The sequence below is a fragment of the Mobula hypostoma genome, chromosome 8 (genome assembly GCF_963921235.1).
Source record: "Mobula hypostoma chromosome 8, sMobHyp1.1, whole genome shotgun sequence".
NCBI classification, from domain to species: Eukaryota; Metazoa; Chordata; class Chondrichthyes; order Myliobatiformes; family Myliobatidae; genus Mobula; species Mobula hypostoma.
Window position 1 is genome coordinate 114996702 of NC_086104.1, and position 12936 is coordinate 115009637.

General features: G+C 45.4%; 1 protein-coding gene across 5 annotated transcripts in view; it reads left to right on the forward strand.

The window, feature by feature from the left end:
* Window positions 1-8327: 8327 nt before the first annotated feature.
* The window catches only part of LOC134350212 (sialic acid-binding Ig-like lectin 16), a 69696-nt gene continuing 65087 nt past the window's right edge, over window positions 8328-12936 (forward strand). For 2 of the 5 annotated variants that reach the window (XM_063055200.1, XM_063055201.1), the window contains exons 1-2: window positions 8328-8551; window positions 11705-11911. In XM_063055200.1, coding sequence (XP_062911270.1) covers window positions 11714-11911 — 198 coding nt within the window. In that variant the 5' untranslated portion in view covers window positions 8328-8551; window positions 11705-11713. The remainder of the gene's footprint in view (window positions 8552-11704; window positions 11912-12936) is intronic. The other 3 variants (XM_063055206.1, XM_063055205.1, XM_063055204.1) reach the window with 2 other exon arrangements.

Here is a 12936-nt window from a genome sequence, read left to right on the forward strand (position 1 = left end):
CTTTCAACTTTGAGTGTAGGATCAGAAGGCACAGAGGGATGTCCATTTAGAACAGCGATAAGGAGGAATTTCTTTACCCACAGGGTGATGGATCTGTGGAATTCATTGCCACAGACAGCTGTGGAGGCCAAGTCATTGGGTATATTTAGTTAGGCAATTTTGAGGGAGTGCAGTAGTGTGGGAGAGGGAGCGCTGAGGGTGTACTGCACTGTTGGAGGAGCAGCAGAGAGAGTACTGCACTGAAATCAGAACCTCTACACTTTCTATTGAACACCATCACATGTGTTTGTTGTTCAATGGTGTAATTTTTGTACGTATTTTTAAAATTTTATTATTTTCTGTAATAAACTTTTTGGAAGAACTAGGCAGATCTTCCAGTGCCCTGAGATTAATGAACCAACATCATCCATGATCCACTGATCTGGTCTTCACATTACAAGTTCAAGTTTATTGTCATTCAACCATACGCATGTATACTGCTAAATATAACAACCTTCCTCCACACCAAGGTGCACAACACAGTACATATAAGCCACACACATATTACCACAAATAAGTGACCAAATATTAAGGTGCACATACGATACAAATTCGAAAGTAAACAGTATAATGCTACTGGCACTTCATACGTGAGGATTGCTAAGTGAAGGCAGGGAGTCAGCAGTCTCACAGCCTGGGGGAAAGAAGCTGTTTCTCATGCTAACAGTTCTTCTTGTCCTAATGCTGCAGTACCTCCTTCCTGATGGTAGGGGGTCAAAGAGATTGTGGGAAGGATGGGAGGGATTCTTGCCAATGCTAAGAGCCCTGAGTATGTAGTGCTCCTGATACTTATCTCTAATGGGTAGAAGTGAGACCCCTGATGATCCTCTTGGCAGTCCTTGTAGGGTCTTGTGGTCAGATGCCTTGCAATTCCCGTACCAGACGGTGATGCAGCTGGTCAGAACACTCTTGATGGTGCTCCTGTAAAAGTTGGTTAGGCTGGTGGGTGTGGGTGGAGGGGGGAGTGTGGGGTGGAGCCTCACTTGCCTCAAATCTTCTGAGGAAGTGGAGATGCTGCTGTGATTTTTGACCAAAGAGGTGGTGCTAAGGCTCCAGGTGAGATTGTCCATTATGTGCACTCCCAGAAGATTAGCATGTGTGGCATTTTGTTAGTTATGGAGTTCTGAGGTGGTAAAACATGCTGGTGTTCGTTCCATGTTCTATCCCAACCCCTTGTAACTTGCAGGGCAGAGTCTCTCATCATTTAGAGTCAAACTAATCTGCAAAGACTCAGAGTAGCAGTTTGAATCTCCCAACAGCTGCTGGGAGGAAGTCATCACATTAACTATTTTCTCTTTTAGCCGCTGAGATCAGGAGATGGGTGGAGTTTATGGGATCAGACGATAGTATTTCCTCCTGTCACTTTCTGAGCTACATCAATATCGTGCTCCACTCTCAATACCATTGGTGAGGAGGTAGAGGAGCCTGAAGACCCACACTCAATGATTCATGAACAGCTTCTTCCCCTCTGCACCCTTCACTCTTACCTCTTGCTCAGTGATCCACCCATGGCTCTTTATCTGGCAAAGGCTTCAACCACTTCCGCTTCCTGCTTGGCCACGTTAATATGTACTTCTTACTATGAACTTCTGCACTTTCTGTACTCATCCCCATATGCCTGACATCCTGCAGTCCTTATATCTCCCCATTACCTCTGGAACCGTTTCCAGGTTCGAAACGTCTCTGTCACTTCTCCAACCTTTTGATGTCTCTATGCTCTTCCAGTTTTGCCTCTTGTCATCTTGTGATGCCATCACTCCCACATTGCTGCCATGCTTTCAGCTTTCCGAGCCCCAAGGGCCAGAGTTCGCTCACTGATTCCATCTCATTCATTAAGTTGCATGTTATGATGTAACCTGCCAGCTGTTTCTCATATTCAGCCTGATCATGAGCAGAGCACAGCTTACAATAGACAGACATTGAACTCACAGACTTCTTGCTCACTCTTAGATAAAGAGAAACCACATTAACGGTTAAAATACAAAGTAATACAAGAAGTGTATAAAATGATTTAACAGCCCCTAGCCTGCTGTGTGATTACATTTCGAAGGCTCAGGGAACCAGGATGATGGCAGCTTGTTGACCTTTCCCTCAGCCATCAAACTTATCCCAAAGCTGTATCCATTTCTCTGTCTGCAAACTTATCCCAAAGCTGAATCCATTTCCTTGTCTGCAACTTACTTATAAATTCTGATGAATGGACAATGAGGATCCAACTGAGTTAAAAGCGATGTCCCAAATTCTCCCAAGTTACTCAATTAGAGCACCAGATGGGTTCAAAGACAAACATGGAGGCTCACTACCTTGTGAGGAGTGCAGAATATAACTCAGTCGAAGACACGAGATTTTGCAGATGAAAATGATTCTGCAGATGAAAATTCAGAGTAACACACACAAATGTTGGAGGAACTCAGCAGGTCAGGCAGCTCCTATGAAGAGGAATAAAGAGTTGAAATTTCAGACTAAGACCCTTGAGCAAGACTGGAGAGGAAGATGAAAGAATCCAGAATAAGAAGGGGGGATAGGGGAAAGAGTTGAAGCTGGAAGGTGATAGATGGAAGAGGTAAAGGCCTGAAGAAGAATGAATCTGATAGGAGAAAAGATTGGACCATGACAGAAAGGGAAGGAGAAGAGGCAACAGGAGGAGGTGACAGGCAGATGAGGAAAACAGAAGAGCTAAGGGGAAAGTCAGAATGAGAATGAAAGAAGAAAGAAGGGGAAGGGGTGGGGAGTAATTACAGAAATGAGAGAAATCGATGTTCATGCTGTCAGGTTGGGAGCTACCTAGATGGAATATGGCGTGCTGCTCCTCCAACCTGAGCATATCAGTAAAGGAGGCCAAGGACTGACATGTCAAAATAGGAATGGGGATTGAAATTACGATGGTTGGTTACCGGGAAGTTCTGCTTGTTTAAGATGGAACAAAGGTGCTCAATAAAGTGGCTCCCAAATCTACGGCAGGTTACACTCATGTAGATGAAGCTTCACCTGGAGTACTGTTACAGTAGATGACTTTGACAGGCTCACAGGAGAAGTGTTGCCTCACATGGAAGGACTGTTCAGGGCCATGAATAGAGGAGAGGGTTGAGGTGAATGGGTGGGTGTAGCACTTCTACCACTTGCAGGGTTACATGCTTAAAGGGAGATTAGTGTGAGGGGATGAATAGACAAGGAAATCAGAGAGAGAGAGAGAGAGAGTGATCCCTATGGAAAGCAGAGAGTGGAAGAAAGTAAAATTGTGTTTGGTGGTAGGATCCTGTTGAAGATGGTAGTGATGATGAAGTTACTGAGAATGATGTGCAGGATGTGGGGATAAGAAATTCTATCTCTGTTAAGGCAGCAGGAGAATGGGGTGAGGGTGGGAGTCCAGAGATGATGAAGATGCAGGTGGGGGCAGCATCAACTGTGGTGGAAGGGAAGCTCTGGATTTTGAAGAAATCACTAACATTTTGGAAAGGAAAGCCTCATCCTGGGAATAGACGTAGCAGAGACAGAGGAGCTCCAAATAGACAGAGTAGGGAAAAGTATAGTCCAGATAGCTGTGAGAGTCAGTAGGTTTATAAATGTTTCCAGAAATGAAGATAGAACAAGAAAGGGTAGAGATGTGTCAGAAATGAACTGTCGACTGATTGGGGCAACCACTTTGTGCATGTAAGAACAAGCAGGATTTCCCCTTTTACCTCTAACCTTCGGTAATTTCACACTCCTTCCTCTTCTCAATTCTTTCATTCACCATTCTGGCTCCTCTCTTACCTTTTAGCTTCTTCTCACCTGCCCATTACCCTTCACTTTAGGAGATAGGCAAGTGAGGAGACCATCATCCAAATCTGGTGCCTCTCCTCCTTCCCTTACTCTCATAGTCCCCTTTCCTATCAGATTCCTTCTTCCACCTATCACTTCACAGCTTCTCACTTCACCCCACCCCAATTGACCTGCCTTCACCTTTCACCTTCTGGCTTCTACTCCTTCCCATCTTCCCACCTTATAGAACTTAGAACATAGAACATAGAACATAGAATAGTACAGCACAGTACAGGCCCTTCGGCCTACAATGTTGTGCCGACCCTCAAACCCTGCCTCCCATATAAGCCCCCACCTTAAATTTCTCCATATACCTGTCCAGTAGTCTCCTAAATTTCACTAGTGTATCTGCCTCCACCACTGACTCAGGCAGTGCATTCCACAAACTGACCACTCTCTGAGTAAAAAACCTTCCTCTAATATCCCCCTTGAGCTTCCCACCCCTTACCTTAAAGCCATGTCCTCTTGTATTTAGCGGTGGTGCCCTGGGGAAGAGGCGCTGGCTATCCACTCTATCTATTCCTCTTATTATCTTGTACACCTCTATCATGTCTCCTCTCATCCTCCTTCTCTCCAAAGAGTAAAGCCCTAGCTCCCTTAATCTCTGATCATAATGCATACTCTCTAAACCAGGCAGCATCCTGGTAAGTCTCCTCTGTACTGTGACGAAAAACCAAGTTATCAGAAGATTGATGCAAATGAGAGAGATAAGGGAGAAGCGTTCAAAATGTTAATGAGAGATGAGAGAGATTAACGAAAAGAGACACCACGAGATCACGAGATAAGGAGACCCTGGAAGTGCGATGTGCCCCCCCCCCCCGCCAAGTTGGTGGGAGTTTGGAGGTCTGTTCGCGGGACCGACCATAGACGCACAGGGTGAAAAGGTACGATCGGCGGGAACCTGGTGTGTGTGTCCGCCCTTGCCTGGGTGCCGGGTTCACCCCAGAAGAATGATCGTATCCGAAATGGAGGGATCACAGTCGGTGACCTCAGAAGACATTAAAAAGGGCTCGCCCGAAAGCTAACTGCGAGGAATATCAAAGTTCTGTTTGAATCTGATTTGCATATCATCATTCGCTCTCTCTCTCTCTCTCTCCAACAGCACAACAGAGATTGCTGCGAACTGTACTCAGCTGAACTGAACTCTGCGTCACTTGAGACTGATCATTTTACCCCTAGACTGCAATAGAGCTTGATTGATTCCTATTATCCTAGTTCTGTGTACGTGTGTTTTACCATTGCTAACCTGTTGCATTTATATCCTTATGATTAGAGTACTGTGTTACTTATTTCTTTAATAAAACTTTCTTAGTTCCAGTAATCCAGACTCCAACTAAGTGGTCCATTTCTGCTGGTTTGGCAACCCAGTTACGGGGTACGTAACAGTACCCTTTCCAATGCTTCCACATCCTTCCTATAGTGAGGCGACCAGAACTGGACATAGTACTCCAAGTGTGGCCTAACCAGAGTTTTATAGAGCTGCATCATTACATCGCGACTCTTAAACTATATCCCTCCACTTATGAAAGCTAACACTCCATAAGCTTTCTTAACTACCTTATCCACCTGTGAGGCAACTTTCAGGGATCTGTGGACATGTACCCCCAGATCCCTCTGCTCCTCCACACTACCAAGTATCCTGCCATTTACTTTATACTCTGCCTTGGAGTTTGTCCTGTCAAAGTGTACCACCTCACACTTCTCCGGGTTGAACTCCATCTGCCACTTCTCAGCCCACTTCTGCATCCTATCAATGTCTCTCTGCAATCTTTGACAATCCTCTACACTATCTACAACACCACCAACCTTTGTGTGGTCTGCAAACTTGCCAACCCACCCTTCTACCCCAACATCCAGGTCGTTAATAAAAATCACGAAAAGTAGAGGTCCCAGAACGGATCCTTGTGGGACACCACTAGTCACAATCCTCCAATGTGAATGTACTCCCTCCACCACGACCCTCTGCCTTCTGCAGACAAGCCAATTCTGAATCCACCTGGCCAAACTTCCCTGGATCCCATGCCTTCTGACTTTCTGAATAAGCCTACCGTGTGGAACCTTGTCAAATGCCTTACTATAATTCATGTAGATCACATCCACTGCACTACCCTCATCTATATGCCTGGTCACCTCCTCAAAGAACTCTATCAGGCTTGTTAGACATGATCTGCCCTTCACAACGCCATGCTGACTGTCCCTGATCAGACCATGATTCTCTAAATGCCCAGAGATCTTATCTCTAAGAATCTTTTCCAACAGCTTTCCCACCACAGAAGTAAGGCTTACTGGTCTATAATTACCCAGACTATCCCTACTACCTTTTTTGAACAAGGAGACAACATTCGCCTCCCTCCAATCCTCCAGTAGCATTCCCGTGGACAACGAGGACATAAAGATCCTAGCCAGAGGCTCAGCAATCTCTTCCCTCGCCTTGTGGAGCAGCCTGGGGAATATTCCATCAGACCCCGGGGACTTATCCGTCCTAATGTATTTTAAAAACTCCAACACCTCCTCTCCCTTAATATCAACATGCTCCAGAACATCAACCCCACTCATATTGTCCTCACCATCATCAAGTTCCCTCTCATTGGTGAATACTTAAGAGAAGTATTCATTGAGGACCTCGCTCACTTCCACCGCCTCCAGGCACATCTTCCCACCTTTATCTCTAATCGGTCCTACCTTCACTCCTGTCATCCTTGTTTTCTTCACATAATTGAAGAATGCCTTGGGGTTTTCCTTTACCCTACTTGCGAAGGCCTTCTCATGCCCCCTTCTTGCTCTTCTCAGCCCCTCCTTAAGCTCCTTTCTTGCTTCCCTATATTCCTCAACCGACCCATCTGATCCCTTATTCTGACTTCTTTCTCCTTTCCCCTTCCTGTTGAAGGTCTCAGCCTGAAAGGTCGACTCTTTATTTCTCTGCATAGATGCTGCCTGACCTGCTGAGCTCCTCCGGAACTTTGTGTGTGTTATTCAATTGATGAGTCTGATTGGCACTCACTTCATTAAAGGGAGGGGGGCGGAGGAGCAGGAATGTATATGAAGCCAACTCTTCTGCTCTTCCTTGCAGGAGTCCCGTCAGTTCTTGAGTTCATTATTTCTCCTGGATTTTGTATACATCATCACTATAGTATGCCAGTGTCAGAAGGGGTAGTTAGTGGTAAATATTAATATTTCTCATCTTGGCCACATCTGAAGAGTGGAGCAGCACTCTAAATGAGGAGTCAATGCAAGGGGGTTTATGTGCCCAGATTCTGCCTCTCCGCAGGTCTGAAGCTCACACCATCAGCTCAGTTTCTTGAGTTAAAAGTGGCTGTCATGCTGCTGACCAGTCACAGGTTCAGCACATCAATGTTCCTCTGAAAGCTGGTTTTCCCAATCATTGCTTTTGGAAGCAGGGATAAGGATATTAACTCTTCAAGTCCTGATGACTCGAGGGCAGTCCTGGATAGATGACATGCCCAAGAGGGAGAATGTAGAATTAGTGAGCAGTGACTTCATTTTGGTGTCTATGTGTCATTTCTCTAGACACACCACCTACACTGCTCAATACTAAACTCTCAAGCACAACCCAGAGACTTGGAACCACTCCCCCCATGAAGAAAGTAAGTCATTCCTCTTGGAAGGAGTGGTATATCCCAGGATGTCATTCCTCCTAGAAAGAGTGGAATATCTCCAGGATGTCATGCACCAGACTGTTGATTCCACAGGTCTTCAACAGTTCCATTTAATATCAGAGAATATACACAATATGCAACCCCTGAAATTCTTATTCTCCACAGGCACCTTGAAACAGAAGAAACCCCCAAAGAATAAATGACAAAAAAACCATAAGAGCCCCAAATCCCCCTGCCCCCTTCCCCATGCACAAGCAGCATCAATCCTCCCTTCCTCCACTTATTCAGCACTACCCATCATGCTAACAGCAAAGCCCCAAAGAGAGACCATGGTCTACAGTAAATCAAGAACTCTTTGCAATGGATCCATTGATGACTATCTGAAGTCAAGGGTCCTATTTGCTGTACCATTGTGCTCTATCTTTCTGTTAACCCCTTTGAAATGCCCAATAACATTAAAGACATTCACCAGGTCCCTTCTTAGACTGTTCTAATATGGAGGCAAATGTAGATTGTTCCTGCCTTTTCTGATTGTTGTAAGTGTCTGTGCCTTGTTAGAGAGAGAGCGAGAGAGCGAAAGAGAGAGCTGTCAAAAATGTTGGGGTTAACAGAAAGATAGAGCACAATGGTATAGCGAACAGGACCCATTGACTTCAGATAGTCATTAATGGATCCATTACAAAGAGTTCTTGATGCAAGCAGCTGAGAAGAAGGGAGTGAAGAAATCGGATAAAAAAGTCATTTTTTTTAAACACTGCTCGGGGAGAAGGGTCTGCACTGCGCAGGCGCGTGACGTAGCGTGCCAAGGTTTAAAAAGAGAAATTTCAACACCTCTTGTTTCAGTCGAAGCAAGCAGCTGAGAAGAAGGGAGTGAAGAAATCTGGTAGAAAAAGCTTTTTTTTTAAACACTGCTCGGGGAGAAGGGTCTGCACTGCGCAGGCGCGTGACGTAGCGTGCCAAGGTTTAAAAAGAGAAATTTTCAACACCTCTTGTTTCAGTCGAAGCAAGCAGCTGAGAAGAAGGGAGTGAAGAAATCTGGTAGAAAAAGCTTTTTTTTTAAACACTGCTCGGGGAGAAGGGTCTGCACTGTGCAGGTGCGTGACGTAGCGCGCCAAGGTTTAAAAACAGACCACTATATACAGCGGCCATCGTGAAGGGGAATGAGAGGGTGGATGAGTTGGCAAAGAGGGCGTTAAGGAAAGAAAATGTGGAAATGCACATTAGTATCAGTAAAGCAGAGGTTAAGTGTGTAATCTGGGAAAAAGTCAACCGAATGTGGCAAGAAAGATGGGACAGGGAGGGGAAAGGGAGGCATCTATATCAAATACAAAAGAGTGTTGCAGTTACTAGGGTAGGTAATGGAAACAGAAGAGAGGAGACTGTGTGGACTAGGTTAAGGCTGGGGCACTGTGCATTAAACAAAACATTGAAAATGATAGGGAAACACCAGACAGGATTGTGTGAGGAATGTCAGGAAGAGGAGTCAGTAGAACATGTAGTTCTGAGTTGCAGGAAGTATGGGTTACAGAGAGAGATGATGAGAATTAAACTAAGGGAGTTGGGGATGCAGGAATTCACATTAAAAGGGTTGCTGGGCATGGGTGAGAGAGCACAAGTCCGGGTATTTTTAGCGTTTTTAAGGGGTACAGGGTTTTTTTTATAGAATATGACGAATAAACAGGAATAGGATACTAGGATGGTCAAAGATGGGAGGGTGAAGTGTAGGTTTGTGTGTGTGTGTGTGTGATTGGGCGAAGGGATTTAGAATGTATGTCTAGTGCACATTCTGGAGTAGAGGGTGGCGGTAATGCACCATTAAGCTGGATGCCAACCGCCGTAAAACAAGATACAGAGAGACAGACAGCAGCCATCGTCGGAGTGGACTGAGTCAGAGTGGGACTGCTTTGGCTCAACAGGCTTCAGCGAGAACAGGCGGAGGCCAGGGTAGGTTCAGGTAAGTTTTTTGTTCAGATTGTTTAGAGTAGAGAGAATGCCAGGCAGGATGTTGGAATGCTCCTCTTGCAGGATGTGGGAAGTCAGGGAGCCCTCCGGTGTCCCTGACAACGACACCTGCAAGAAGTGCATCCAGCTGCAGCTCCTAACAAACCACGTCAGGGAACTGGAGCAGGAGCTGGATGCCCTGCGGATCATTCGGGAGAATGAGGAGATTATAGATCGTAGCTACAGGGAGGTAGTTACGCCAAAGGAGCAGATCACAGGAAATTGGGTCACTGTCAGGCGAGGGAAGGGGAAAGGGCAGGCAGAGCAGGGCCCCTGTGGCCATTCCCCTCAACAACAAGTGTACCTCATTGGATACTGTTGCGGGGGGATGACTTACCTGGGGCAAGCTGCAGTAGCCGGATCTCTGGCACCGAGTCTGGCTCTGCAGTGCAGAAGGGAGGGTGGAAAAAGAGGAGAGCGGTAGTGATAGGTGACTCGATAGTTAGAGGTGCAGATAGGAGGTTCTGTGGTCGTGACAGAGAATCCAGGATAATTTGTTGCCTCCCGGGTGCCAGGGTCAAGGATGTCTCTGATCGCTTGCATGACATTCTGAAGTGGGAGGATGATCAGCCAGATGTCGTGGTGCATATCGGTACCAATGACATAGCAAGGAAGAGTGAGGAGGTCCTGGACAGTGAGTATAGAGAGCTTGGTAGGAAGCTGAAAAGCAGGACCTCGAGGGTGGTAATCTCAGGATTGCTACCTGTGCTACGTGCCAGTGAGGGTAGGAATAGGATGCTCTGGAGGATGAACAAGTGGCTGAGGAACTGGTGTAGGGGGCAGCGTTTCAGATTTCAGGATCATTGGGACCTCTTCTGGGGCAGGTGGGACCTGTACGAGAGAGACGGGTTACACTTGAACTACAGGGGGACCAATATCCTTTCAGTGAGGTTTGTTAGTGCTTTTGGGGAGGCTTTAAACTAGATTTGCAGGGGGATGGGAACCAGAGTGCCAGAGCTGACAGTGTGGCTGGGGTGAAAATAAATGATGTTAAACGTTCAAGCAAATCCGCTAATAGAAAGGTTGTGAGTGGTGGTAAAAATCTTCTGAGGTGTATATATTTCAACGCTAGGAGTATTGCGGGGAAGGCGGAGGAGTTCAGGGCGTGGATTGATACGTGGAATTATGACATTATAGCAATTAGTGAAACTTGGCTACAGGAGAGGCAGGACTGGCAGCTTAATATTCCAGGGTTCCGATATTTCACATATGATCGAGGCAGAGGAATGAAAGGTGGGGGAGTAGCATTGCTTATTAGGGAAAATATTAGAGCAGTGCTCAGGCAGGACAGATTAGAGGGCTTGTCTACTGAGTCCTTATAGGTGGAGCTGAGAAACAGGAAAGGTATGGCCACATTAGTGGAATTGTATTACAGCCCACCCAATAGTCAACGAGAATTGGAAGAGCAAATCTGCAGAGAGATCGCAGGCAACTGCAGGAAACATAAAGTTGTGGTAGGGGATTTTAATTTTCCTTATATTGACTGGGACTCCCATACTGTTAGGGGTCTAGATGGTTTAGAGTTTGTAAAACGTGTTCAGGAAAGTTTTCTAAATCAATATATAGAGGGACCAACTAGAGGGGATGCAATATTGGATCTCCTGTTAGGAAACGAGTTAGGACAAGTGACGGAAGTCTGTGTAGGGGAGCACTTTGGTTCCAGTGATCATAACACCATTAGTTTGAACTTGATCATGGACAAGGATAGATCTGGTCCCAGGGTTGAGGTTCTGAACTGGAAGAAGGCCAAATTTGAAGAAATGAGAAGGGATCTAAAAAGCATGGATTGGGACAGGTTGTTCTCTGGCAAAGATGTGATCGGTAGGTGGGAAGCCTTCAAAGGAGAAATTTTGAGAGTGCAGAGTTTGTATGTTCCTGTCAGGATTAAAGGCAAAGTGAATAGGAATAAAGAACCTTGGTTCTCAAGGGATATTGCAACTCTGATAAAGAAGAAGAGGGAGTTGTATGACATGTATAGGAAACAGGGAGTAAATAAGGTGCTTGAGGAGTATAAGAAGTGCAAGAAAATACTTAAGGAAGAAATCAGGAGGGCTAAAAGAAGACATGAGGTTGCCTTGGCAGTCAAAGTGAAGGATAATCCAAAGAGCTTTTACAGGTATTTTAAGAGCAAAAGGATTGTGAGGGATAAAATTGGTCTTCTTGAAGATCAGAGTGGTCGGCTATGTGCGGAACCAAAGGAAATGGGGGAAATCTTAAATAGGATTTTTGCATCTGTATTTACTAAGGAAACTGGCATGAAGTCTGTGGAATTAAGGGAGACAAGTAGTGAGATCATGGAAACTGTACAGATTCAAAAGGAGGAGGTGCTTGCTGTCTTGAGGAAAATTAAAGTGGATAAATCCCCGGGACCTGACAGGGTGTTCCCTCGGACCTTGAAGGAGACTAGTGTTGAAATTGCAGGGGCCCTGGCAGAAATCTGTCGCTGTCTACAGGTGAGGCGCCGGAGGATTGGAGAGTGGCTCATGTTGTTCTGTTGTTTAAAAAAGGATGGAAAAGTAATCCGGGAAATTATAAGCCGGTAAGTTTAACGTCGGTAGTGAGTAAGTTATTGGAGGGAGTACTAACAGCAGAATCTACAAGCATTTGGATAGACAGGGAGAGTCAACATGGCTTTGTGCGTGGTAGGTCATGTTTGACCAATCTCTTGGAGTTTTTCAAGAAGGTTACCAGGAAAGTGGATGAAGGGAAGGCAGTCTACATGGACTTCAGTAAGGCCTTTGACAAGGTCCTGCATGGGAGGTTAGTTAGGAAAATTCAGTCGCTAGGTATACATGGAGAGGTGGTAAATTGGATTAGACATTGGCTCAATGGAAGAAGCCAAAGAATGGTAGTAGAGAATTGCTTCTCCGAGTGGAGGCCTGTGACTAGTGGTGTGCCACAGGGATCAGTGCTGGGTCCATTGTTATTTGTCAACTATATCAATGATCTGAATGATAATATGGTAAATTAGATCAGCAAATTTGCTGATGATACAAAGATTGGAAGTGTAGTAGACAGTGAGGAAGGTTCTCAGAGCCTGCAGAGGGACTTGGACCAGCTGGAAAAATGGGCTGAAAAATGGCAGATGGAGTTTAATACAGACAAGTGTGAGGTATTGCATGTTGGAAGGACAAACCAAGGTAGAACATACAGGGTTAATGGTAAGGCAATGAGGAGTGCAGTAGAACAGAGGGATCTGGGAATACAGATACAAAATTCCCTAAAAGTGGCGTCACAGGTAGATAGGGTCATAAAGAGAGCTTTTGGTACATTGGCCTTTATTAATCAAAGTATTGAGTATAAGAGCTGGAATGTTATGATGAGGTTGTATAAGGCATTGGTGAGGCCAAATCTGGAGTATTGTGTTCAGTTTTGGTCACCAAATTACAGGAAGGATATAAATAAGGTTGAAAGAGTGCAGAGAAGGTTTACAAGGATGTTGCCGGGACTTGAGAACCTCAGTTACAGAGAAAGGTTG